General features: G+C 39.7%; 3 protein-coding genes across 3 annotated transcripts; all 3 read right to left on the minus strand.

Annotated features, from left to right (window-relative positions):
- Window positions 1–642: 642 nt before the first annotated feature.
- Window positions 643–6,713, minus strand: LOC141004795 (N-acetyllactosaminide beta-1,3-N-acetylglucosaminyltransferase 3-like). The gene is made up of 2 exons (XM_073476459.1): window positions 6,638–6,713; window positions 643–1,871 (listed from the first exon to the last, which is right to left on the minus strand). Exons 1-2 carry the CDS (start codon window positions 6,640–6,642, stop codon window positions 719–721), a joined length of 1,158 nt encoding a protein of 385 aa, XP_073332560.1. The 5' UTR covers window positions 6,643–6,713; the 3' UTR covers window positions 643–718.
- Window positions 6,183–12,069, minus strand: LOC141004796 (N-acetyllactosaminide beta-1,3-N-acetylglucosaminyltransferase 3-like). Its single transcript, XM_073476460.1, has 2 exons — window positions 12,013–12,069; window positions 6,183–7,410 (listed from the first exon to the last, which is right to left on the minus strand). The coding sequence occupies exons 1-2, from the start codon at window positions 12,018–12,020 to the stop codon at window positions 6,282–6,284; spliced, it is 1,137 nt and encodes a 378-aa protein (XP_073332561.1). The 5' UTR covers window positions 12,021–12,069; the 3' UTR covers window positions 6,183–6,281.
- A 3,535-nt stretch (window positions 12,070–15,604) lies between these two features.
- LOC141004295 (N-acetyllactosaminide beta-1,3-N-acetylglucosaminyltransferase 3-like) lies at window positions 15,605–27,221 on the minus strand. Its single transcript, XM_073475727.1, has 2 exons — window positions 27,204–27,221; window positions 15,605–18,938 (listed from the first exon to the last, which is right to left on the minus strand). Exon 2 carries the CDS (start codon window positions 18,926–18,928, stop codon window positions 17,765–17,767), a length of 1,164 nt encoding a protein of 387 aa, XP_073331828.1. The 5' UTR covers window positions 18,929–18,938; window positions 27,204–27,221; the 3' UTR covers window positions 15,605–17,764.
- Window positions 27,222–27,296: the final 75 nt, after the last annotated feature.

The raw sequence follows: 27,296 nt of genomic DNA on the forward strand, positions 1-27,296 counted from the left end.
GGATGGAGGATGGGTCTTGGCAAAGAATAGATCCTGTTTACTTTTGCTGCAGATTCAGATCAAAAGGGACAGATCTAGGAATTTCTTTTCTAACTTTTTTTTTTAACATAGTGCATTTTTCACATTCACGTTCATTTCTCAGGGATTAATGTATGGATCAGGATTTTTTTTTTTTTTTTTAAATCAGGCCTATTTTGGTGGCTGGTATCTATGTATGAGTCAGTTTTGATGCAGTTCCCAGATCTGATCATCTTTTTGATTTTGATTAAAGACATGTATATTTCACAGCTGCAAAAAAAGGCAAACATTTCCAATAGTTAGTAATATAGACAAGTCAACACCATTTTTGACCCCAAATAAGCAAATCAATTCAGATGTTATACATGCACAAAAACGTACACAACACACTAAAGAAAAGAGAAATCTACGGTGGCCCTGAAGTTCAAAACACAACATTTCATAAAACACACTCAGGTGTTGTTGTGCTTTGACCTTAAAGCCCACTGTATAAAACTCCAAAAGGCATATGTCCACTTAAAGTCAGGATCTACCATTTTGTATTTGTAATCCACTGACCATGACACACATTATAACACTTGTGTACATTGTTCTTCTGATTGTAACCAATAACAACCAACCAACAACATTACTGTCATTAACAAAGGATTGATTTTTTTCTTCAAAAGCAGCCTGAGTGCTTTACCCTTTTGATAAGGTATTAGGTATACAGCACAAGTAAGCTAATAAACCATTTCATCACGCCACATTTAAGATTGGGATCATGTAATTTGTGCCACATAAGATCTATTTGAGCTGGAAGGAATCTGTGTGCGACTAAAATGTATTTATAAAAGCAAGGGTCGTATCTATCTAGTGTGGAGGGAAGGCGCAGTCCTGCTATCTTCACACCCTTGTGGGAAACAGGACCGAGCCCTGCTTTGGCCAGACACATCCCCATGTAAACATCATCAATGGGAAGAATGGTGATGGACTGAGACATACTGTATATGACCGAAGCTGTATAACCAGACAACAGATAGCCCCCACCACCACAGTAGGAGGGATATGATTCTGACTTATATACCTGAACTGGGATAAAATACTTGCTCCTAGATGATCTAATTGGCCCTGTATCTTGCCTTAGACGGCCAGTAAAGAGATGCTTCCTTCCATTATTGTCCTTGAGGCTCTGGAGATACTCGACCATGTTGTCTGTGTTGGCAAAGACATCATCATCCCCAAAGAGCAGGAAGGAAGCGTTTGGACAGTTTCTCTCCATCCATTCCAGGAAGAGTATCTGCTTCAAGGTGAGGTTGTAGAATGTGTCACTAAAGTCCCACTGGAGGATATCGTTGTGCTCACGTTGCTCGAACTCCAGTAGTTTGTTCAGTCTTTCTTTCTCAAAACCAGAATCCATTGTTCCTGAGATGAAGATCCTCTGGATCCACACACCATTGTGTAACCTTTCTTTAGCCCAGGTTTTGCGCAGCACCTCTCTGCGGTCGTAATTCACAGGAGAGCTTTTAATGACCAGAAGAAGGAAGACTTCTGCTGATTTCTCAGCTCCTCCACATTTGTCAGGAATGTCCAAAAGCATGGGGAAATGGCGACAGTGTCGATAGTACAGAAAGTCTTTTACAGTACGAGGAAGAGAGTTGAAGCCTGTGACGTTGGCCACAGACTTGTTTTGTTGACATCTTGGCCAGGAGTACACATAGGAGCTGTTTTTGGTGGATGGCATCATGTGACCATCATCTTTTCTCACATATTGGACCCTGAAGATGTCTTCAACCTCTTTATGGAGGTAAAATACAATAAATCCTCCAGTTCCCAACAGCAACAAGAAAGTTCCTTTTCTCATCATCAAATCTCTGCAGCAAAAAGAAAAATCAGTTTTCTCATCAACACATCTTAGTCAGAAATAAATGTAACATATTGCGGAGTATTTAGTTCCTAAAGTACTGAGGGTTTCAGGTAAATAAACCTTGGTTATTTTTAAGACACATTAAATGCTTATGGAGAATTGCATGTATTTTTTTTTAAAGATAATGTGGATGCACTTTTGGAGACGTCCTGATCACCACAAGGCTTTGGTAAACTCAAAACTTTACTATTATTGAAAATTATCAACTGTGATAAAGTCACAACACCATTAGGAGCCCATCCTGGTGCACCCAGTCAAAAGTGAGCAGAGAAAGTGTGATTAAGTGTCCTCCAGGGGGGCCTTAAAAAGGAGAGAACACAATGCAGTGCCACATAGGTTGTCCTACATGCTAGAAAATAAATCTACTAGTCTCTAAATGGTTAAGTAGTTAAAAGTGCGTGTTAATGTGAGCCCACCACCTGCAGGGATTGGCATCAGGGACAGGTGCAATGTATGTTTGGTGGCAGGCAAAGGCAAGGACAGAGGCATCCTGACCCCTGGCATCACAAACTGGTCCTAGGGACATGGAATGACACCTCTCTGGTGGGAAAGGAAGGCAGGAGGTGAAGCGGTAGTAGCAAGATAAAATTGGGTTCACCTCCACGCTTCTGGAATTTGACTGGAGGGGGACTGGAATCTCTCCTTTTCTGGAATTGCCAAGGAAGAGAAGTGCTGACCCCCATTGAGAGGAAGAAAATGGATTGATCGATTGATGTATTAAATGTATTTGTATCAAAAGGATTTTTTCAATTTGCTCAATGCTAAGTGTAGTGTAATCTTTGACCAAAGAGAATTTTAGTCGTATAATGTTGAATCTTTTACCCCCATCAAAAAAACTAACATTCCTATTGTACCTGTTGAGAACAATAAAACATTCATGGAACCTGTTTGATGACTTACTGGCACTTGGTCCACAGCCACAGCCTGTGACACACAACCACACCACATGAAATGAGTGAAGTGTGAACTGTGAGATGCAAAGTAGGCAACTGCCAGTGGAGTGGAGTTTGTCTCACGGTTTTTGTTTCCTTGTGTGGGACGATGACAAAAAAGTCTTAATTTGTAACATTCTATGACAAATGTTTTTTTTTCCAGCTAACAGAAGTAGCTAAGGAGTGGGATAATCACCTTCTAACAACATTTAATTTTAATGACAAAAGGAAATTGCAATGATTGGTGGAGTAGCCAAGTTTTGAGTATGAATATAAGTGTACCTTTCCCTCGTTATATTAATTGAAATCACTTTTTTAACCAGCTGCAGGTAAGAAAGACACAACCAACTGACTCCCAAAGAAAGGGGGGTACAGTAGTCAGGAAGAATACACAATAAAAGCACATAACATAGTTTCTACAAGGGAAAAGGGAATGAAAAGATTAATTAAAAAATTAAAGTTTTCAGATTGAAAATTAAATCCGACCTTCAAACCAGATCATCTTCAAGTAACACCTCAGCTTGGTTTCAAATCAAAGTATGTGTATAAAATATAGATTTAATGTTGAATAGTGATATGTTTGAAGAAGGAAGTTCATAGAAACATGTGGCACATAATGAAATTAATTCAGTAGTAAATACCTGAACATATTGGTGGATCAATGTGAGCGCTTGGTGAGTAGTCCTTCAATGTTCACCTGACTGTCTGCACTGATTTAATTAGGCTACCACAGCAGCAAGTTCTGTTTCCTGCTCTACAAGCTCAACAAGATTGCGGCGAGAAAGAATGCAGCAGTTCCACACTGAGGAGTCTAACTGAAAAGTCAGTCCCAAATATTATCAGCATGAAAATGAAGGAAACTGAACTGAACCTGCTGTTTTACTAGTGTAACCTTTGTTACTGTACACTTTACATTTTTATTACTGAAGTTTACTATGCTGATTTGTTTTGCTTATTAAAGTGGCTCTATGTAACCATTTGTAGCAATTTACATGTATTGTCCATATGTTAGCGGATTGTAACGTGACGTGAAAAATGAGACCTTCCCCTTCTCTCTTGGTTGCCTTTCTGTGTGTGGAACCGAGGGAGAAAAGAAAACATTTTCAAGAGGAAGTGAAGGCTCACTTTTCAAAGTGTTTGTTTCTGTAATACTCATTTTGACCACAAGAGGCTGAAGTGCACGACTAATCATGTCCTAAATAAGATTTATGAATCATGGTTACAGATTATTTCCATGGTTACAGATGTGTCTCCATGGTTACAGACGTGTTTCCATAACCACAGCCCCCCGCCCCCGCCACACAAAGTGCCCACAAGGACAAAGGGGAAGGAGAAGGAACAGAAGCACATCAGGGGAGCACTTAAAGCCTGTGGCTCTCCAAACTGGACCTCTGTCAAAACCTCTAAAAAGATCCAGAGCAGACAGTTCTGCTCTTTATGCTGTTCAATACAGCCAGGACTGCACAGATTTGTACATTGTCTTCATGGTTACAGACGTGTGTCGCCATGGTTACAGGTGTGTCGCCATGGTTGTGTCCATGGTTACAGCTGTGTGGCCATGGTTACAGACGTGTGGCCATGGTTACAGACGTGTGTCTCCATGGTTACAAGCAGGTGTCCGGGTCCTCCATGGTCCATGGAAACAAGTGTTTTTGTTCCCCACTCAGTTCCACACATGAAAATAAATCAATCAATCAATCAATCAATCATGGATCACCAGAAAAAAAAAAAAAAAATCTCATTTGCCCCTCAGGGCTTCTGTACTTTTGGCTACAAAAGGGGTCAATTATTTTAATTGAAATGTACTTTTCTTCAACATTACGCACGCACCCTTTGCTCCTATTCACTACTGTACTAATATTGCACAGAGCCACCTATCCACAGAGCTGAGTCACTCCACCCAGTGTTGCCAAGTTCATTTTAGACCACAAAAATCCCCCAAAAAAGGTGGAATCACCTCAAGTTCATTTAATGACAAAAGAAAAAAAGAAAGGTGCAATGAGTGGTGGAGTAGCTGAATTTTGAGAATTTTTATTGTTGATATAAGCGTACCTTTTCCTCATTATCTTAATCAAAATCTTTTTTTTCCTACTAAAAAAAAAATAAATAAAAAAAAAGGCAATTTTCCTTTAAAGAAGCTTTGAAGCTTTTTATTTTTACTACAGACCTAATGTGGAAAAAGCCATTTCTATCGATAGTGTTTATTTATTTGGGGAATTTTAAGGCAAAGTTTAAATTGACGCCCATGTTTCCTACACGTGTATGGACATTTAGGAGCAGGGGCCAAAGATATTCCACCGATACAAGGTTTGTATGGAAATTATCAGTGAGTTTAAGAATGAAGACAGCATTCACCTGGACCTCTATCCTTTACATTTATTCATGATCCCAATGAGACATAATTTCATTTTCCCTTGCATGATTTTGGATCCCACCAGACTTCTTGTAAGACCCGCTCTGCGTTTATTGTTTTCAAAGCATCAATGGCTTTTTGGTCCTTGGTCCACGGTCCACGTAATCCTCGCTAATTATATTTTTCAAATTTTTAACAGGACAAGGCGAGAAAGGTGGTGGAGTTCAATTGATAGGTGCCTTCTTCCCATCGACAAAAAAAATCTGACAAAGAGCCACAAGCCTAGAGACACTTTGACAGTGAAGCCCGGGAGGATGAGTGACCCAGAGAGGTACAGCAGAAGGGAAACTACAGCTCATTTACCGCCATATCAGAACTGCAAGAAAAACAGAAAGAGCTAGAGCTACTGTTTGAGTTAACAGTTTGAATCAAGTGTAGAGAGCGCAACAAACAAAGCCAACCAATCACAGGAGGAGTAGGGCGGTCCTTTCAAGAAGTCTGCTGGGATCCATATTAACAAATCAGGAAACATAAAATCCAGAGGCACTCTAATCTCTATCATATCGAACAGTATGAAAAAACAGGAGATTCTCACATTGACCCAACTACAAGGAAGCAATACCAAGAAAGCAGCAAGAACAACCAGGAAAGTAATAACTTGTTTTAATTTTACCTTGTTTCCCCACTTTTGATGGTGCCAACTACAAAGTTAGAAGATGGTTAGTTTCAAAACGCTTCAGATTACAGCCTGCAAATAACGTCATACTTTACTTTGTGATCTGCCTACCTTAAAAATGTTGGTAACTAGGTACTGCTTTATTTTACAGCTTGCATACCCTGTTACTACACTATATAACTACAAATGTAATGTATTTTATTGCTAACCTATATCCAATAATTACATTACAATTGCAGGCTGTAATCTAAAGCGCTGCCTGTGTCTCTTACAGAATATTTTATCCACCCAATTTACATATCTGACATGGCAAGAATATTAAAAAAAGCCTTATAATAGTGTCAGCAAGTCCTGTCATCACCTGTAAGTTAAAGTTTGGTGCTGTTAAAGCTTTTTCTAGGGGCGACATCTGACACGAGGATCATGTGATCTGTGCCACATGAGATACATCTGAGCTGGAAGGAACCTGTGTACCAGTAAAATGTCCTGATAATAGCAAGAGTCATATGCATCTAGTGTGCTGGAGGGGATGGAAACTCCCAATACCTTCACACCGATATGGGACATGGGACGGAGTCCTGCTTTGGCCAGACACATCCCCATGTAAACATCATCAATGGGTAGAATGGCGATGGACTTGGACATACTGTATATGACCGAAGCTGAATAACCAGACAACAGATAGCCCCCACCACTCAAGTAGGGAGGATATAATTCTGACTCATGTAGCTGAACTGGGACAAAATACTTACTCCATGGTTCTCTAATCGGCGCCAGACCCTCCATGAGATGACCAGCAAAGAGGTGCTTTTTTCCATTATTGTCCTTGAGGCTTTGGAGATACTCAACCATGTTGCCTGTGTTGGCAAAGACGTCATCATCTCCATTGAACAAGAAGCGAGTGTTTGGACAGTTTCTCTCCATCCATTCCAGGAAGAGTATCTGCTTCAAGGTGAGGTTGTAGAATGTGTCGCTAAAGTCCCACTGGAGGATATCATTGTGCTCACGTTGCTCGAACTCCAGTAGTTTGTTCAGTCTTTCTTTCTCAAAACCAGAATCCATTGTTCCTGAGATGAAGATCCTCCGGATCCACACACCATTGTGTAACCTCTCTTTAGCCCAGGTTTTGCGCAGCACCTCTCTGCGGTCGTAATTCACAGGAGAGCTTTTGATGACCAGAAGAAGGAAGACTTCTGCTGATTTCTCAGCTCCTCCACATTTGTCAGGAATGTCCAAAAGCATGGGGAAATGGCGACAGTGTCGATAGTACAGAAAGTCTTTTATATTACCGGGAAGAGAGCTGAAGCCGGTGACGTTGGCAGCAGACGTGTTTTGTTGACATGTTTTCCAGGAGTACACATAGGAGTTGTTTTTGGAAGATGGCATCTTGTGACCGTCATCTTTTCTCACATATTCTACGCTTTCGACGTCTTCAGGGTCTTTATGAAGGTAAAAGAAAGTAATCAGTCCAACAGTTCCCAACAGCAACAAGAAACTGAAAGATGCTTTTCCCGTCATTAATACTCTGCAGTGAGAAAAAAACAAAAAAAAACAAGTTTTTCATCAACACATCGGTCAGAATTAAATTCAAATATTAAAAAGGATTGGCTAGTTCCTAAAGTGTCTCACTCTAAGGTATGTGTGGAAACAAGCACTATGTAGTACAATAATATTGTTACACCTTTTCCTTGCAGTAGCCATAATGTAAATACCCTCATATGAAATCATACGGTTTACTTTGAAACTCCCAAACCCAGCCCACAGAGCAGTGTGTGTCATGGTCCATTCTCATGAATCTTATGGAGTTGTTTCCTCACAATAAATTATCTCGTTAAAATTATCTCATCTCAGGAAAACAAATCAAATTTAACTTGTCATTTCGGGAAAACTGAGGACATAACTAATTTGACCCATGACCGTTTAGGGCTTCCAGACTTAAAAAGTACTTCAGGTCAATAAACCTTGGTTATTATTAAAGGTAACCTACATTAGGAGAAAACAAAATAATGCTGTTGGACAAATGAGTGCATTTTTAAGTTAATGTGGATGCACTTTCTTTCCTTTGTGATTTTAATATCTAGCAGGGGCCTCAGATTTAAGTGACTGGAGACTTCTGGATCACTGCAAGGCTTTGGTAAACTTAAAATGGTAACGCTTTATATTAAAAAAGGTAAGAGGCGGGTAAATAGGCCCTCATAGGTCCTTATAAGATGTTTATTAGGATTATAAGATAAGATGTTCCTTTATTGATCCCCTTGGGAGAAATTTGCAGGTAACACAGCAGAACAGAGGGGAATAGTAGCAGCACAAGAGTAAGTCTCAAAAAATAGAGACAATAATAAAAGAATATTTGAGGAATAAAATAACAATTTGAATAGAAAATATAATAAAAACTCTTAGAATAAAGATAAACATACTATATACAGTAACTGTCTTGTATGTACCTAACTTGAGCAATATATGATAAGAGTGACCTTGCAAATGTGCAGGGTTCCTGAGATAATAAATAACAACAATGTGCGATGTGCAGGGTTCCTGAGATAATAAAAAACACCAGAACAGAAAACAGTCAGTCTTTGTGACATAAAGTGTATGGTTGTGTCCTTAGTCAGTGGAGAAATGAGGTGTCGGGAGCTGTGGTGGTGGTGTTGTGTAGTCTGATCGCTGATGGTATGAAAGAGCCCCCCAAGCACTTTGAGGCACGTGGTTGGATGAGTCTGTGGCTGAACATGCTCCTGAGTTGCCTCAGCTCAGCGTAGAGAGGGTGAGAGGGACTGTTCATTATAGCTTGCAGCTTTCCTCTCATCCTCCTCTTTTCATGACATGTGACGTTAGAGCCACAGGTCTGAAGTCATTTGGAGCACTGGGGCGTCCCTTCTTTGGCACTGGGACAATGCAGGATGTCTTCACCTTTTTGTAGCACCTTTTTCAGCCTCAGGCAGAGGCCAAAAAGATGCGTGAACACTCCTGCCAGCTGCTCTGCACAGACCTTGAGCACCCTCGGGCTGATGTTGTCCGGTCCTCTGGCCTTGTTGGTCCTTTGATGGTTGGGGTTGTTGTTGTTGTTGTTGTTGTTGTTGTTGGGGGGGTTTGGATAGTTGTGGATGTGGTGAGGGGATGACTGCTCTCTGGTCTGGACAGAGACCTGAGAGAGGGAGAGGGTGGTGGTGTTGGGAGGGGAGGCGCAGAAGCTGTCATGCCGGGTCTTGTGATGCGGCAGAGAGGTGGGCAGTGCGGGAGGGGGAGGGGGGTGTAAGCCTGGCAACAGGTGGTGAGTCAAATCTGTTAAAAAACAGGTTTAGCTCCTCCTTTAGATCCTCCTGCCCTTTTCATGCCTGTGATGTTTCTCACCCCCGCCCACACCTCTCGGGGGTCGTTCTGCTGCACTCTCCCGTCGATTCTTCCTTCTTGTAGAAGGCTTTAGCCCTCCTCAGTTCCCTCCTCAGCTCTTTCTGAATTCAAGTCAGGCTTAAGATAGTTACACGTTTTGTTCAACGACAAACACATCATTAAATGTCAAATAATTAAAAAAATAAAGCACTCACGTGTCTTAAAAGTGGCAAAATAAGAACAATTTAAATGACATTAAACGTCAAACCGAACACAGAGACTAATCTACACACTAGTCTGTCTTTACAGGCCGACTTTAGCTGCAAAATATTCCAACTCTTACTTTACAACTTGTAGGTTGAGCAATTTAATGAAAATGTGAATAGTAATTGTGAAGTAAGACACTTAGTCGACGTTTAAGTCATGCAACCGCGATGTAGTGTACATTACATAGCCTAACAATAGCTTTTTACTTCTAGAGATTTCATTTACGCTTCGAAAATCACAAAAGTGGTGTTCATCTGTGAAGATTATCTTGCTGAAAAAAAGTCTAAGCATCATAAACTTTTTTTGTCGCAGAGTTTATATTTGGCGATATTCCAAAATCCAATTCAGAAATCCCAGAAGCTTTTTGACAAGGGAACCAGGGCGATGCTAACTTCCGGGTTAGCCTACAAAAATAAGTCATTGCTACACCCCTCTATGAGCTGAAGATTGTGGATTAAAGCCTGATGAGTTTCTTATACTTGTTTATAATAGCAGTACAAACACATTTTTGTCAGTTTATTAAGATTAATAAATAGACTATACATTTATTAGCAGTTAACTATGCACTTAAACAGATAAGAGTACATTATTTACACTCCTCACAGGCTGCATGCATGCACTAAGATGCATGCGCACTAGCCCCTAGTCAACTAGGCCCATCTTGATTTATTGGGTTAAAAAAAAGGTGCACAAGCTTTTTGAAATTTGTTTTGTTGCTGATGTAAAAATAATTCATGCTATGAAATACAAAATTCTACATTTGGTTTTTACAGCCTAAAAATTAAATTCCAAGGTCCAATCAATCTTAACTGCGGAAGCCCTAAAGGGCCATGCATTCATACATTTTATTTCCTCCGTTTTCCCGTGATAACGAGTTAATTTCATTTGTTTTCTCGAGATCTCGAGTTATTATCTCGAAATAACAACTGCTGTTTTCCCGAGATAACGGGATAATTTTCTCGAGATCTCGAGATAACGAAACTTTGTTTTCCCGAGATAACGATATAATTAATTCGAGATCTCGAGATAATGACGGCGATATGATAGGCCTGAGATTATGGAGATGCCTGGGACCTCGTAGCTGGTCAGCTATGTAGTTAACAACAACATCGGGCTCACTTAGATTGCGCCGCCGATATAGCTTAAGCCTTGCTAACCGTCTTTTTAGATTACGCACACTAATGTGTATATTATCTGTAATAGCAAGTCATAATGCTATTTCAGCCTGTGTCAGGCCTTGATTGAAAAGATATGTGACTCCCCGAAGAGTACAGTGGGCATTGAAGTCTCCACACCAAATGTGTCTTGTGTCTGCCCTTCCTGATATCTCCTGAAATATTTGCATTGTTCATTGCTTGCAAGGGTTGTAAAAAATTGACGACTTTAACATCTCCTATGGGACTACACATTTCTGTCACTATGCGTTCATACTCATTTGATACATTCATTCCTCTAGAAGCTACAGTGTCCTTAATAAATGTTAAACATCCTCCACCTTGCCTTCCAAATATGTCATACACTGAGCAAAAATATAAACGCAACACTTTTGTTTTTGCTCCCATTTTTCATGAGCTGAACTCAAAGATCTAAAACATTTTCTGTACTAACTCGATACCGACTGGTTTTCTGACCCCCCCCCCCAATAAAGCAAAACTGCACATTTCAGAGTGGCCTTTTATTGTGGCCAGCCTAAGTCACACCTGTGCAATATTCATGCTGTCTAATCAGCATCTTGATATGCCACACCTGTGAGGTGGGATGGATTATCTTGGCAAAGGAGAAGTGCTCACTAACACAGATTTGTGAACAGTATTTGACAGAAATGGTTCTTTTGTGTATACAGAAAATGTTTTAGATCTTTGAGTTCAGCTCATGAAAAATGGGAGCAAAAACAAAAGTGTTGCGCTTAAAATTTTCAGCGTATGTACAGAACTATATCCTGTCTTGACAAAGTCAAAGTGTGGTCTCAACCACGTTTCTTGTATGCCAATAACATCAGGTACCACTTTCAGAACAGCCACAACTTTCTTGAACTCTTACTTGATTGGCAATTAAGCTTCTGGCATTCCATTTCAGGACATGGATTAACATAAGGATGATACTAATTATAAACCCCAGGATCTCTATAGCTGCCACAACAATGGTCTTGATTCTATCACTTTTTTTTTTTTTTTTTTTTGCAACATCCACAGTCTTGCAGCTGAAAGCAACAAAGCTAATTATGTCCACAATCAGTGTGTCTTCATTAATCTCCTCTATGTATGGATTTGGTGCAGGAAACAAGCTCTTTTCGTCGGTTCTCAGACTCCCTTGCGCTATTTATCACATGCACAGCACTGGGTCTGGGTAGCACACTTCCCTTTACTTTTTTTAACTGCGTCGGCATGAGACACCTGGTTTGTTAATTTAGATTTTTTCACCTCTCTGGCTTGCCTATAAATGCAGCAAGCTACATATAGAATAATGATCTTTTTCAAAGAAGTTCACAAAAATATGAAGCACACAGTGAAATAAATTCAGCAGTAAATACCTGAACATATTCGCGTTGACGTTCACCTGACAGAGGCTCAATCAAGGTGCACCTGGGGAGTAGCGGGCAGCAGGTGGGCTGAGACAAAAAGGCTTCTTCTTCTTCTTCTCTAATTAACTGGCGGATCGCAAACCAACGTGTAAAGGTGCGTGCCGCCACCTACTGTACCGGAGTGTGCAGCTTCAGGGCTTCATGTAGCCTACTTCAGGTTACATTCTACAAGTAAATGATTAATCCAGACAGCAATCAGAATATAAAACGCTTTGGGGGAAAAAAGGGAAAAGTCACCCTTTAAAATTGATTTTTCATATTTCTATATTTTTATTTCTTGAACTGCTCTTAGTCTATTTATCTGTTGTTTTTATTCCTTTCGTGTTTACTGGTACGTCCTTTGCTGCTTTTATTTCTTTATTTTTAATCTTGTCTTCTTACCATCCGTTATCGATTTTATTCTTTTTTTTTTGCATTACTCTTTTTTGTGTGATTTTGCCTGTTTTATCACTTTTATTCCTTTTACTTATGGTTAATCATATTGACTTTTTGTGTTCTTACATTTTCTGCTCTGCCTTCTTGTTTTAACTCATCTTAGACTGAACTTCCTTGTGTTTGGCTCAACTGTTGAGTGTTTATGCTGTAATATTGTTTCCTGCTTTTGCTTTTTTGTCAAAGTACTTTGTAATATCTGTCGTATCTCTACTTTACTACTGAATTAAGCAGAGGTTGCTGAATTGAATCTGAATAATATGGACCACACATAGACACGTCTGTCTCTTGCTGAGTGCGAATTTAATGAATACAAACTTCCTCCGCCCTACCCATAATACCTTTCCACATTCCTATAGGGCGTGTTACTCATGGACATGACAATATCTGTTTTGAAAGGTGCTATATAAGCAAAGTGTATATTATTATTATTTGTATTATGGTTTTCTTTGTCAATGAAAAAGCCTGCAGAGCCTGCCTGTGTCATACTAATGTTAGTATAACATATTTTGCACATATAACATATAGCATGTTTACCCTTGGTGACAGATGTTCTTCTTGTTTTGGGACGGGGTGGCTCTCTTATGTACACGGCATTCCTGGTACGTAAAGCAGCTACAAGTCACTTGCCCCTGTCGACAAAAGCTGCACGAGCACCACCATCTTGTGTCATAAGGATCTTTATCTGGCTTTGTGTGCATTTGTTTCTTAAGTGAGTGAAACACAGACACAATGTTGTTTTGATTTTTCCTTTTTAAACAGCTCTTTGCAGAATGCATGGCAATGAGGTGCCGTACCACCAGACTATAGAACAGCTTCTTTCCTCCGGTGGTGAAAGCCCTCAATTCATCCTCAGCACTCCGCCATAAATAATGGTTTTAATTTTGTGACTTATCTTACACCCAATTGTCAAACTGATGGTTTCCTTTGCTTATGTAGGTCATATAGAGGCATCAGTATTAAATTGAGACTGATTTATAAAGTACGTTTAACCCCGTGTCTAACCCCATAGAAAGATGTTTTATTGCTTATTGCCCTTACTTGAAATGATAATTTTACAGACATCACAACTAGCAGTATTTTCAGCTTTCTTTGTGAAATGAAACCACACTTTGTTTCTTCCTCTACACCGTCTTGTTGCATGTTTCAGCAGCATAGATGATGCCAGCACCAGTAAACGTAATTCATAAACTCTGAGGATTAAGATTCTGATGGATCAGACAATTTGGGAGCTGGGACTGGTTCTCAATTTGCAGCTTCATTCTCTAATGACAAGATGACGTACAAAGACGAGGGAAATTACAACCTCCTTTTCCAAAAAAGTAGGGACACCGTAAAACATAAATTCAACAATTTGATGGCAACAACACGTCTCAAACAATTTGGGACAGGGGCAACAAAAGACTGGGAAAGTTGTGGAATGATCCAAAAACACCTGTTCGGAACATTACACAGGTAAGCAGGTTCATTGGTAACAGGCGATAGTGTCCTGATTGGGTATGAAAGGGGTGTCCTCGAAGGGCTCAGTCGTTCACAAGTGAGGATGGGGGAGGTTCACTCCTTTGTGAAACTTATGAATGTATAAAAGATATTACTACATGGGCTCAGGAACACTTTAAAAATGACAAAGACATACAGTTTGGAAAAATAACTGTATTCTGTTTTTATTTAAGTTTAACACAACTGTTTTGTATGTCAGTATTAAAAGTTCAACGGTAACCCCTCTGGGAGCTAATGATTTTGCATCCATCTTGACTGATGATGTCACAGCCCTCAGTAGCTAATTCACACACACTGACTGCAGTATGGCTGCTCCCGTAAATGGTGGATCTTTAAATATAATGTTCCTCTTTTATTTATTTCTTGAGTGCTACTTTTATTTGTGGTGCTCTATTTTCATTGCTTTTATTCTAGTCGAATTTAAAATATTTGGATATTGTTTCATACACTTCCTGTGTGTGTATATTGTGTAATCCTGTGTTGCATGAGAATTAAAATGGACCTTGAACCTCATGTATCATTTCAGATGAGAAATAATTTATCATTTTTAGAAAGAAATTCACGGTTTGGCTTCAATTCACTCTGGTTTTGCATTTGTCTTTTATGCACTATTTTTTATGTTGTCATTTAGTTCTGCAGTGACATTATTCATCCACAAGAGGGCCCCCATTCCCCTGTTGCCCTTGGAAACTGCTATCAGATCAGAGACATTCATGCCATCACTGCTGGAATACAACGTTCAACATCCAATTACTGTTATTACCACAGTAACAGGTTAAGTGTTATCATCTGAAATATTTGCTGAGTCCTTTATTTTTGTAGGAAGTGTTTTTAATGTGACTATATTTTGTTGTAAAAGGTGCAGTTTACTTTCCCTGTTGTCAGTATGTTACACATGAATGATCTGTGTGAGGATTGTGTAACATCTCAGAAGACTGGGAGTTGTCATCCTTAGAAATACATTAATATGGAACATGCTTTCCTGTATGTAGTCATGTAGAACTGCAGTGACATATTTGGGATACAAGAGGGCAGCACAGTTCTGTATTAGTACACATTCCTACCATCAGGCTAGAAATGCAATGCATCTCTATACCTCTTCATTTACTTTTTTCCTTGAATTGGCCTGATGCGTCCTTGTCCTGGAATGATGTGTGTAATAAGGACAACGACATTTAGTTTTTTTGTTCATATTAAATACATGTTTACTACATGCAGTACACAGTTTCTTTCAAAGCCATCGATTATAAAACAAAACAAACTGACACCTTTGCAGTATGGAAATAAAATTTGATTTGGAAATTATATATACAATACCTGTAGCGACCCCTTCTTAATGAGCATTCTGAGTATTGACAGTACATAAATACTTTCCGATCTCGAAAACATCTTTTTGCAATCCCAACAGTGGTATCCTTTAATAGAAGCACTTATGTAAGGCACAAAAAACATATGAAGATATTGCCCTAATACAAATATACAGCTTATACCAAAAAAACAAAACATTTAAATTACAGAAAAGTGTAAACTTATTAACTTACATCATTATTTTTGAGAAACCCTGAGGAATATTTTTGAATTATATTTTTCTTTTTCTTTTTTTGGAAGATTTTGGACACCTTAGTCTCAGCTGACTTTATAGCCCTGCAACAGTTTTGATGCCAGCGTACACGTATACAAGAAGTTGACTGAAATACAAGCAAACACATCTAAACAGCATTTGGTGCGAGTTGATCTTCAACACATATTGTGCCAGAAACTTTACCACAGTTATGACCGGATTGTCTGTCAACAATTTCAGCCCTAAAATAAGTGGGTTACAATCTACCCTTCACATGCTTAGTAATACAGATGTTTAAAGACCTAACATACTGTTCTGTCCAATGTCAACCAGAGCGAACATCCAATCAGCCAGAACAACTAAAATCACCCAGCAGAGCTTTCCACATACAAGGTAAACAAGAACTGATCTAACTTTAGAAACTATTTCCGAAAATGTTGATGTCAAATATTGAATTTCCTGTTTGCTTTACACAGTGTTAGCTTCACTTACTCTCTTTATTTTTACATCGAATGTTCACTTGGTCTTGACCCCTTTCTTACTTTCGCTCGTCATTCACAGTGCTGGTGGCAAATTTACCAGTCAATATTCTTCATTTTAGAAACATTCAGCTGTACCTACATGTAACTAGATAATTAAGCTAATGTAAGCTCTATGAGTTGATTCAAACCCTGTCACAGGCTGACTTCTAAATGATATCAAATGACTCGTTTTAAAGTGAGAACTCTGTGGAAGAGTTTTATTTGGACTTTATAGCTCCACATGTTGTGCTCAAAGACTGAGGCCGAAGCTGAATGTCCAATAAAGAACAGGAGCTGCTAACCCTAAACTTTTATATAGAGCTTTTTGTCACATAACCAATGCTTTAATCCAACAAAGCGATGACATGCTCTTTGGCCTTGGAGGTGATTTTAAATGAATAACCATATTGAGTCAGCTAGTTAGATGGACATGCCAATGTAATGCAGATAAAACACTGTTCAATCGATTTCACTTTTGTTGGCTCTGGAAAGGCTCAAATAAGGCACAATGAGTATTTCGAGTCTTAAATACAATAAAGTAACCAGATTTCTGAAATGACAACTGTGGACATTTCCAGTTCGACAGTCTCACACATTTTTTTTCACAAAAACATCCAATGCTACTATCATGTATTTTGACCGTAGATGTTCAAAGTTGAGCTAATTTTCTTCTTCTTTATATACCATTGGGTATTTTAATTTCCAGCAATATATGTTATCATATTCTATAAAATTCTCATAAAGCTGTAGTGTGGCTGCCCTGTGAGAGCCATGCATCTCTAAAAAGTCAAATTGCATGGTATTAGAAAAACAGCCCTCTTTTTAGATTTGTGATGATGCATTATTAAAAACGGAGACATTTCTGGGAACAGCTTCAGCCGGGGAAAGGCCACCAAAAACGGTGACTGTCACTGGAAAACAGGGACGTCTGGACTGGGAGCACGGAGCAGCAGGGAAATTCTGGTGTTTACACCATTGAACACAGGAGCATTGTGGCTAGCTGTTAGCATGCTACTCAGTAGATATCTTTACAAAAATACATAGATGTCACAACATCAAAACTGTTGTTTTTCACATTCTGTTGATGGTTGAAAAGTGTTTTCTACTAAAATTCTTTCATATTGCACATTTAACACTCCAATAATCAATTTCTTAATTGAATGTGAATTGAGCAGTTCTGTGGAGCTTTGAGTCTCTTTTGATTGTTGTTGTGTTGTTAATTTTCTGGCATGAAAATCTACTCTATGATTGGATCTCATGGCTCTGATCAGCCCTGTTTCCAGCAGCTGTTTGCAGCTGTAACAATATGGTACCTGCACAGCAACAAACATCAGACACACTGGGAATAAGAGGTGTAGCATGATCTGATAATAATGCCCAATGTCTGCTGGATGGGTAAGTAGGCACTTATTTTCTAAGTATAAAATGATAAATGTATAGGTAATCATTTGTTAGTGCGATGTGTCGACAAAGCACGTTTTGCATCCCCATTTATAGTCAACAAAACAATACATGAGGTTAACACACACGTCAGGCCCTTAGTTCCAAAAAAAGCTCCCTCACTGGCTCCTTTTTGTGTCCACATTAAGTTCAGAAATGAAAAACAGTTCCATTGCACAGCTGAACATTGGTGGAAAAACAGTCCAAACCTTTTCTTATGATAGAACGAAAAAGTCCATACCTGAACTCACAACCTGAGAGCAGGAAGTCTTCCATCTGTAGGTAGTTTGGTACAGATCAGATTTGGATCATGTATTCTGTGCCACATGTGATATATCTGGACTGGAAGGAACCTGTGTACCAGTAAAATGTCTCTGTAATAGCAAGGGTCATGTGCATCTAGTGTTCTGGAGGGAACGTGCAGTCCTGCCGTCATCACACCCATATGGGAAATGGGACCAAGCCCTGCTTTGGCCATACACATCCCCATGTAAACATCATCAATGGGTAGAATGGTGATGGACTGAGACATACTGTATATGACCGAAGCTGTATAACCAGACAAGAGGAAGCCCCCTCCACCACAGTAGGGAGGATAAGATTCTGACTCATGTACCTGAACTGGGATAAAATACTTGCTCCCAGGATGTCTAATCGGCCCCACATACTGGATGAGATGGCCAGCAAAGAGGTGCTTATTTCCATTATTGTCCTTGAGGCTTTGGAGATACTCAACCATGTTGCCTGTGTTGGCAAAGACGTCATCATCCCCATTGAACAAGAAGCGAGTGTTTGGACAGTTTCTCTCCATCCATTCCAGGAAGAGTATCTGCTTCAAGGTGAGGTTGTAGAATGTGTCACTAAAGTCCCACTGGAGGATATCGTTGTGCTCACGTTGCTCGAACTCCAGTAGTTTGTTCAGTCTTTCTTTCTCAAAACCAGAATCCATTGTTCCTGAGATGAAGATCCTCCGGATCCACACACCATTGTGTAACCTCTCTTTAGCCCAGGTTTTGCGCAGCACCTCTCTGCGGTCGTAATTCACAGGAGAGCTTTTGATGACCAGAAGAAGGAAGACTTCTGCTGATTTCTCAGCTCCTCCACATTTATCAGGAATGTCCAAACGCATGGGGAAATGGCGACAGTGTCGATAGTACAGAAAGTCTTTTATATTACCGGGAAGAGAGCTGAAGCCGGTGACGTTGGCAGCAGACGTGTTTTGTTGACATGTTTTCCAGGAGTACACATAGGAGTTGTTTTTGGTGGTGGGTTGTCTTATTTGAACGTCATCCTCTCTCACATTTACATTGTGTTGGAGGGTTTTGGGATCAATAAAATCTTTAAAGAGATGGAGGACCAACAGACCAATAGCTGCTGCCAGCAATAACGTTTTTGCTTTGATCTTTCTCATCCTTGAAACTCTGCAGAGACAAAATAAAACACAGTTTTCTTATCAAAACATCGCAGTATGACATGAAGCAACTGATAAGACTAATTAGGTATTAATTGCATATATAAATTAAAGGGGTAGTTCGGGTCTTTTGAACTGGGGTTGTATGAGTTACTTATCCACAGTCAGTGTATCACCTACAGTAGATGGCGGTCAGCACGCCCCAAGTTTGAAAAAGCAGCTGATAAAACATATTTTGCCCACATCAAAAATTACACATCAGTATAACTGTACGCTTTATTTTCTATATTCTTACAGCTTTACCTTGTTGTCAGACAGACCTTTCTGACAGGAAACCGAAGCCATTATATTGCGCTCTCCAAAGTCACCTGACTCCTTCGACAAAAATAGTAATTTTACCTCACGGAACACAGAAGTTGCTGGTCCACCACTGCCTTGATTAGTTGGTTTGTTTGTGTTATTGTGTGACTTCGGTGAATTCAACTAACTAATTAAAACACTGAAGGCAAACTAACAAACTAATAGAAAGATGAAGTGGTAAACTAGCAACTCCTCATGTTCAGAAAGGCAAAAATACGTTTTGCTGCCGCCACAGCAGTACACTCTTTAGCTTCCATGCCTGTACTTGTGCTGCTTCTCCAAACTGGGGGCATGCTGACTGCCATTTACTGTAGGTGGTACACTGACTGTAGATGAGTACCTCATACATGCCCACTTTAAAAACCCAAACTTTCGAAATGATTTGTGCTGTCACACCACACCTTGTTCTACAGGAAGACGTGGGTGCCACGACCTAGATTTGAACACTTCCTGTCCAGTGGTGAAGATGTGATACCATGCTAAACATACCCAGATATTTTTAAGAGGAGTTGGTGGAACAAATCAAAACCAAAAGATGCCTGATTATTGGACGGCGTGATTACACTAAGATACACATTGCTCTGTTTTCTGCTTGATGTCCAAGTGGGCATTTAGCTCACACATCAGTCAGAAATGATTAAGTTGATGTAGTATCAAGGTTATTGATGTTTGCTTTTAGAGGGTTCTCTATCAGGACAACAACAAAAGACATTTTCCAAGTGCTGTGTGTAGTGCAGGGGTCAGAAGAGCAAGGGGAAGAGCCCCTAATCAGCTGTTCAGAGCTGGCTGGAGAGTTGGGTGCAGAGCGAGACCTTATTCACACCTGTTTATCAACCTGACTGCAGCAGTGATCCAAGGAGCAGACCTCCATTGTCGGTTGTCTAGGTACTGTAATGTTGACTGCTGTACTGGAGCTGGAGGGGAAATGTACTTTACTTCATTAATGTAAAGTTACAGAGAGGAGAGGGCGAAGGAAGAGAGAAAACCAGAGTGTCTGGTGAGTTGCTGAATTGGTCTCTGCCACAGCTTGCTAACATTAGCTTACGGCTAATTTACAGTGAAGTGATCTGGCTGTTTGGGGCGTATAAAACACATCAACCCAAATAAAAACAAATGATCACTTGGCTTGTGGTGAACACACCATTAAAGAACCGACTTCCCTTACCGGGAAGTAGCAACAGGCGACCTAGAGAAAAGCACCGTTGCCTTGAGTAAACTAGTGGATTTCTTTGGTTTTGAACATTGTTGGAAACATTTGTGATAATGTAAGTAAACAACAATTGATATAAAAAAGGTCTAGTCATTTTAAGACATTTTAATGCAGATTTCCTTCATATTATATCTTTAAATGTAGTGGTCAACTGAGACAAGGGGATTTTAAAGTGAAACTTTCAGTTAAATGTCTGAAAAAGGAAACACTGGCACTGAAACACGGAAAGTTGCATCCATTGTTCATATTATGTATCACATTATGAATGAGTCAATGCTCGCCTGAAGAAAGAAAACAGAGCACGCACACAAGTTTTTTCATTCCTGAAGGGAACAGAAAATATCTAAAACCGCTTAAGTAAAGAAAAAAGAGCAACATTCTGTGCCTGCTGTGTAGCCTTTAAAAGTTAGCCTGCATGTGCCACTTTTTCAGCCGTGAATGTTCAGGAATTTTTTCCTACTTTACTTTTTCTAAAATGTTCTGTAGAAGTTAAACAAATATCTGCGGCTCCATCTGGGAGGCTCTCAAGGAAACGCAACAAACACAGACCACAAACCAGACTCGTGTGACCAACATGAATTGTTGAGCTGGCACTACCACGGGCAATGTGTTACACCATATCAGTGCAGGCAAATAAAAATAATACACAAGATGATATGAAAGATAGGTTAATAATTGTTATAGACTAATAAACTAATACACTTCACAAGTTGTACCTCAGGGCGAGACAGTTATTTTTATTGTTATTAGTAGCAATGTGCTCCATGGAAATTCAGCTGCTTGTGTTTGTGCTTTTTTCAAGCTGTTACTAACGTCCAGTATGATCTGACGAGTCCCGAGTCTCCCTTTGCATGGCACATGACTCTCCATACATAAACTATGCTTTATCTGTAATGGTTTGAGGAAAAACATAGTGAATACTAGAAAAGTTACACACTTGTGAGAGATTAAATATTTACCATGTACTTAGTCCAGGCTCAGTGAGTAAGGGTTAATCATTGACTACTTGACGACAATTTCCTGAATCTGTGAATTGGCAGGAAGGGATGGGCACTGACGTCTCAAAAGTATCACTTTCATCAGAAATGAAATATTAACCTCCTTGGCTGTTGGTGGTAACAGTACTTGATCATTAACTTGATGGAAGGCACTTCTCCTCCTTTGTATGTATTTATGCCGTCATCCATGATGAGTTAGGAGCTAAAGTCACACTGTGTAGTTTGCGGAGGTCAAATGAAAGGTTGAAAAACACTACAAACTTGGCCCAAACAGGAACTATCTCAGGTCGTACACAGTCTAAAAAATTCTGGAAACACTGCACTGCAGAGGCTATAGTGTGAAAAGTACACACGGTTATGAAGGTGCAGTGCCAGCAGGGGGTGAGAGTTACGGAGCAAAGAATGAATGTAGTATAAAGAGCGTCAGGAGGACGTCAGAAAACAATGCATCAAGGGTAACTACAGAATGGAAAGATGTTCTTCTGGACTAATGACACAACATTTTGACTATTTGAGCTTATTAGTCACATACTTTAAGGCCCATAAATCACACAAGTTTTCACACATTTCCCCCCACTGCTCTGAACACCAAGCCAACAGGAGTGAGCAGACTGAGTGTCAGAGCAGACATGAGGTGGCTTGGCATCTGCCTCCAGAGTCGGACTGCACACGCCGACTATTACATGGGGTGTGGGGTGGCAACAAATTAAATGCTGTCATGTCTCCTCAAAAAGGGTGGAATATGTTACATAGAGGTGACGTAAGAGATTTAGCCATGAGAACAAACTAAATACCCATTTAGTGAAACGTGAAAAAAAGTGAAGCTCCCAACAGAGCATTGACATTTACTGTAAAAATGACAGAAAAATGACCCGCCTAGATGAGAAACTAGCTTCACTCAGCACATGAAATCATGCAGAAAAACACACAACTGACTGATTCCACTAAACCTTCAAATCCACAATCTGACAGTCAACATGTGTTGGTGTTTTTCTTCACCAAGTCAATGGCAGATCATCTATTATGTATATATTATGGTACTACTACAAAAAATACTGTCCAATATTAATAAGCTGAAGTTTCTGCCCTCTTTTCTGCTGCATTTTTGCACTGTGTTTTGCATAATGTCAACACATCCTTCTAGACGTTCTCCTTTACCCCATCATATCATAACTTTGCAGTATTTCTAAATTATGCATCTGCAATTCAGGCCATGGTTTCACTGTGAGTTGATATAAAAGTTTTATAATGAAAGTGTGATTAGAGGGAAGAGGGTCACATAGACACTCAGACCATTTACAGGAAAGGGGGGCCTGCGCTTTACATGGCCCGCCATGAGGTTCAGATGTTTCTAGCAAAAAACAAATCTAAAAATTAAACTAGAACCCGAGTGATACTGATTTCTTTAGTAAAAGATTCCAAGATAGATATATAGGCTGACACAAACACATTATTTGCAACTATTCTTCAAATGTGGTTATCAAACTCTTGTGACTAAGCTATGTAAGGTAGGCAGGATATTTTACAGTTTAACAAACTGGAACAGTGAACAGTGACCTTACTGGGAATTTGATGATTATAAATCATCCCAAGTATCTCTTTCTGCATTATAATCGCTTTAAAAAAAGAGCTGGCTCATATCGGGCAACATACACGCCAACACCGATATATCTGTGGTTGGCCAATCGGTATATCAGTCAGGCTCTAATAGAAATTGCTGTTCGTGCTGTTTTATTTTTGTGAGGTAAAAATGCACTTTAAGTAAGAGGGATCATTAATTATTAATGAATTTTTATTGTCAGAGCACGGCCAGCAGAGTGATAGTTGCCGGAAATCCTTCAGTTAAAGAACCTTCCGCATCTTAACAATACAACCATTAAGTTTTCCTTAAAAAAAAATAAAAAATGTATCTATATTAATATTAACTATCCATCTATCAGTCTGTCTGTCTGTCTGTCTGTCTGTCTGTCTATGTAGGATCTGCAGGCTGAAAAAATGCCAAGATAGGATTGTTATTGTCACCATGACCACAAATTGAATTCCAGTAATGATGATGGCCTAATGATCTACTCATTATCTACACTGTTGGTCTCCATCTTCATTCATCTTTTTCATTACTCAATGAAGAAACAGCTCGATAAATGGCAGTTGGTTTTGTTTTTGTTAGCAATCTGATCTCAGCTTTTACGTGTCCTAAAAGTACACGTCTTTTGGTAAATTCACAGATTTTAAGCAACTAATCGCTGTTTAAATTTGATAAGAGGTTTCTTTGATCGATTACTTCATCAGTTATTGCCTCCAGTTTCTGGAAGCAAGGAGTGCTCTGAGTACAAAGTGGCACAAAGCAAAGGTCAGTGGAACAATGTTCTATGAAGTGAAATGAATCACACTTGAGATGAGAGAAAAGTACATGGGAACGAGGGGATGTATTTCCAATATTTCTAGGGTAATAATAGGACAGTTTGTTTATTCAGTTTGTTCAATGATAAACGTCAATCAATGATTTTTCTTTTCTGTTGCTAAAAACTATATACTGCACCTTTAATGGGATATGTGTCTCAAGTTTGAATTCCTGTGAGATGTTTTTGATTTGATTTTTACTTTCATTTCTTGAGAATTTGCTCAGGAACTGTAACTGTAACAAGGCTGAAGATCTGCCTCTCTTACCAGGTCTTAGCCTTCAGTATACACTGTGTATTATACTTCAGTATACTCTATCATTGATCAACAGTGGTGGGAAGAAATTAAGTAGATTTACTCAAGAACTCTGGTTGTTGTCATGTTGTAATGTTTATAAAACCTACAGTTAAGAAGCGGTGCACTGCCCCTGTCAAATAAACAAACTTTAAAAACAAGAACTGGCCTTGAGTAAAACTTTTAGTATTTTTTTATGTTACTTTTCTGATTAACAGTTTAAATGAATAAAAGATATGATTAACTTATAAAATACAATGTTAAAGATCAAATCAGTGGTTCTTGGCAGCAGTGTCACATTTCAAATGTCTATGAGTTGTTGGCAGTCCCACTGACGAGACATTTATCCTCTGAACTTCAAGCATAGTTTCATTTAAATCCCAAAGTGGCAAAAGTGTTTCAGAAATCATAAAAATAAAAGATTACAGAAAAATCCAAAAGATTAAAATTGTTTGTATGATCATAACTTTTTTTTTTGTATCTTTCCTCTCACATTTATCAGGGCGCAATTTCCACTGGGGACAGGGGGGACATGTCCCCCCCACTTTTCAAAATCATGTTTTTGTCCCCCCCACTTTTTACAGTTTGTACAGTAGGCACAGGCTGTAATTGCAATTGCAAAACAACAAGAAACCCTGCACGTACTGACCGCGCGGAAGCCCCCCTCCCCTCCCACTATATGCTCAATCAAAGACACAGACAGGACGCGGCACAGCAACAAAAAGATGGAAAGGATTGGGATGTGGGTTGATTAGTCATTACTGGTATTTCTAACGTTACTCTATACGCTATTGTAGCTGACGTTAGCTAACTAATATGTTAAACCAGGCGCTCAGCCATCTCTGTTTAAAACGTGTGTGCAGCGCACTGATCACACAAGGAGAGAGGAGGCGAAAAGAGACAGCGACACTGTAACCTGTTGTATACTGGCCTCAGGCTGTACGATCGCTAAAACGCCGATGACCAGTGAGTAACGAGTTTGAAAGTAGCCTCTAACTTCATGAACGCAGCTCAAACCAACCCGGTGCCTCAGCACGGTGACCAAGCTTTGATAAATACACAGGATCCGCGCATCCTCACGTATTTCAGCCGGGTCGCTACCGGAGCTAAATTTTTTAAAAAAAATACAAAAAAGCGCTCGTCGCGTTGGATCTGAGAACAGCGGAGTTTCCTCTACTACAGCTGAACAGCTGACATGTGGTCAAGACGTACAGACCTGTCACAGTGTCACGGTGCATTTCATAATTATAAACTTCAACCTCAGAGCTCTCTGTCCTCAGACTGTCCCCACCTGTCCTGAACATCACACAGGGACAACATGGAGCCATGGAGCTGCTTGTGTGATTGGTTACTGAGTTGAGTTGATTCGTGTCTGACTGACTGTCAGTCTGTGACCGACACTGCATGGTGCGGAAAGCTCAAGCAGGTTGATGTCTGTCTGAGTCAGTAGCTACCATGTCTTTGTTACAACATAAACATTAAATGGACACAGACAGTCTACAATTAACATGGTAGCTACATGGCTTAGACATGGTAGCCACAGACTCAGACAGTGACCTGTGTGCGTGTGTGTGTGTGTGTGTGTGTTTGTGTGTCAGAGGGGGTGATCTGTGGCATTGTCTTCTGCAGAAATATTTAGTGTGACTGGCATGTTTAAATAACTATCACAAGGGCCCATCGAGAATGCTCGGCCCTCTCTGTGCTGAGACCCACGCTCCGCCACTGGCAGTATGGCTAATGACAAAATAGTAGGCTAGGGTTAAATAGAAATGGCATGATTTAAGCTCTACGCATGCAGAAATCGAGCGCACTATGTGCGCACAAATTTCGCCATTCCTACTTGTGTCCCCCCCACTTCTGAAACTAAAGTTGGCCCTTGTTTATCACTATCACTGGACTGCTCTGATTAAAATGTTGGCCACTAGTTTGGGAACAACTGCTAAAGCAGATAAACAGCTCCAACTCTACCAGCTACAGTAAAATGCTGCTTAATATTAATGCATCAGTATTATAGCTCAATAATGTTGTTTATATCAGTCACAGCAGGCATTTCACTGCAGAATGTGTACTTTCACATACATTTATTTGAAAATACCTCTGTACTTTCACTTGAACTTGTACTTTTACTTAAGTACTGAATCAGAGTACTTATTCCACCATTGTTTCAGTCATAATTAGACAAGAAAAAGTAGAAATTAATACGATTTACATCCAGAAACTATGTGAAGCTGTGAGAAAAAGCTTGTACGAGAGAAGAAAATGGAGGAACGGGCTAATTTTTATTGGAAAGTTTGCTAGTAAACTCACAAAATACATTTGAGACTGATAGAAAATAAACTAGTCTATTAAAGAAGATTTTTTTTGGATGTTAATTTGGGTCTCCAACACAGCAGCTATGATTCCTGAAGTAACAAGACACATGAGATCTCTGTTTACTACAGAAATGAAAGAGTGTGGTATTTTAAGACACAGTAAGAAAGCACGTGAGGGTCGAAGTGAATCGATACAGACGATCATCGGATGCCGTTAATAACAACACCAGGCTAATGAGGCGATCACGCTGACCCTCAGGTTCATCATGCGGTCATTCACTGCTTTGTAGCTGCTGGTGTGCTCAAGGAAGTGGTCATTAGAAAGATCAAGACACATTTATATTTAATTCACATTACAGATTATGTGCAGTGATGCACTGTGTTATAGACTAGTCTCTGGCAGAAAAGGTTGTTTAAAAAGAAAAAGTGAAAACTAATGATTCTTTCAATAGAAACAAATAACCTTTTTGTGACGCGTTGTTTTTTCCGATCCGACCGTTTAACGCGACTTCTGCCTCTATGTTGTTCAATCAGGTATCCCAATTACGTATCGATTAAGCCTCGACGAGGATGAAAACGTTCAAATGTGCTGCTGTCTGGGATATTTCCTGTGACTTTAAAACGGGAAGTCAAAAAGTGAGCAGCAGTGGATAAAAACAGCATCAAATAAAGTTCGACCCACTGAAGTGAAGCCTGCTCACCTGTCAGAGAGATCGATCCTGTCGTGTGTCTGTGAAGTTAAACAGGTTATTAATAAATCCACTGTGCAGCAGCATGACTGAGCTCTGCTGCTT

This window comes from Pagrus major, chromosome 11 (assembly GCF_040436345.1).
Source record: "Pagrus major chromosome 11, Pma_NU_1.0".
Taxonomy (NCBI): Eukaryota; Metazoa; Chordata; class Actinopteri; order Spariformes; family Sparidae; genus Pagrus; species Pagrus major.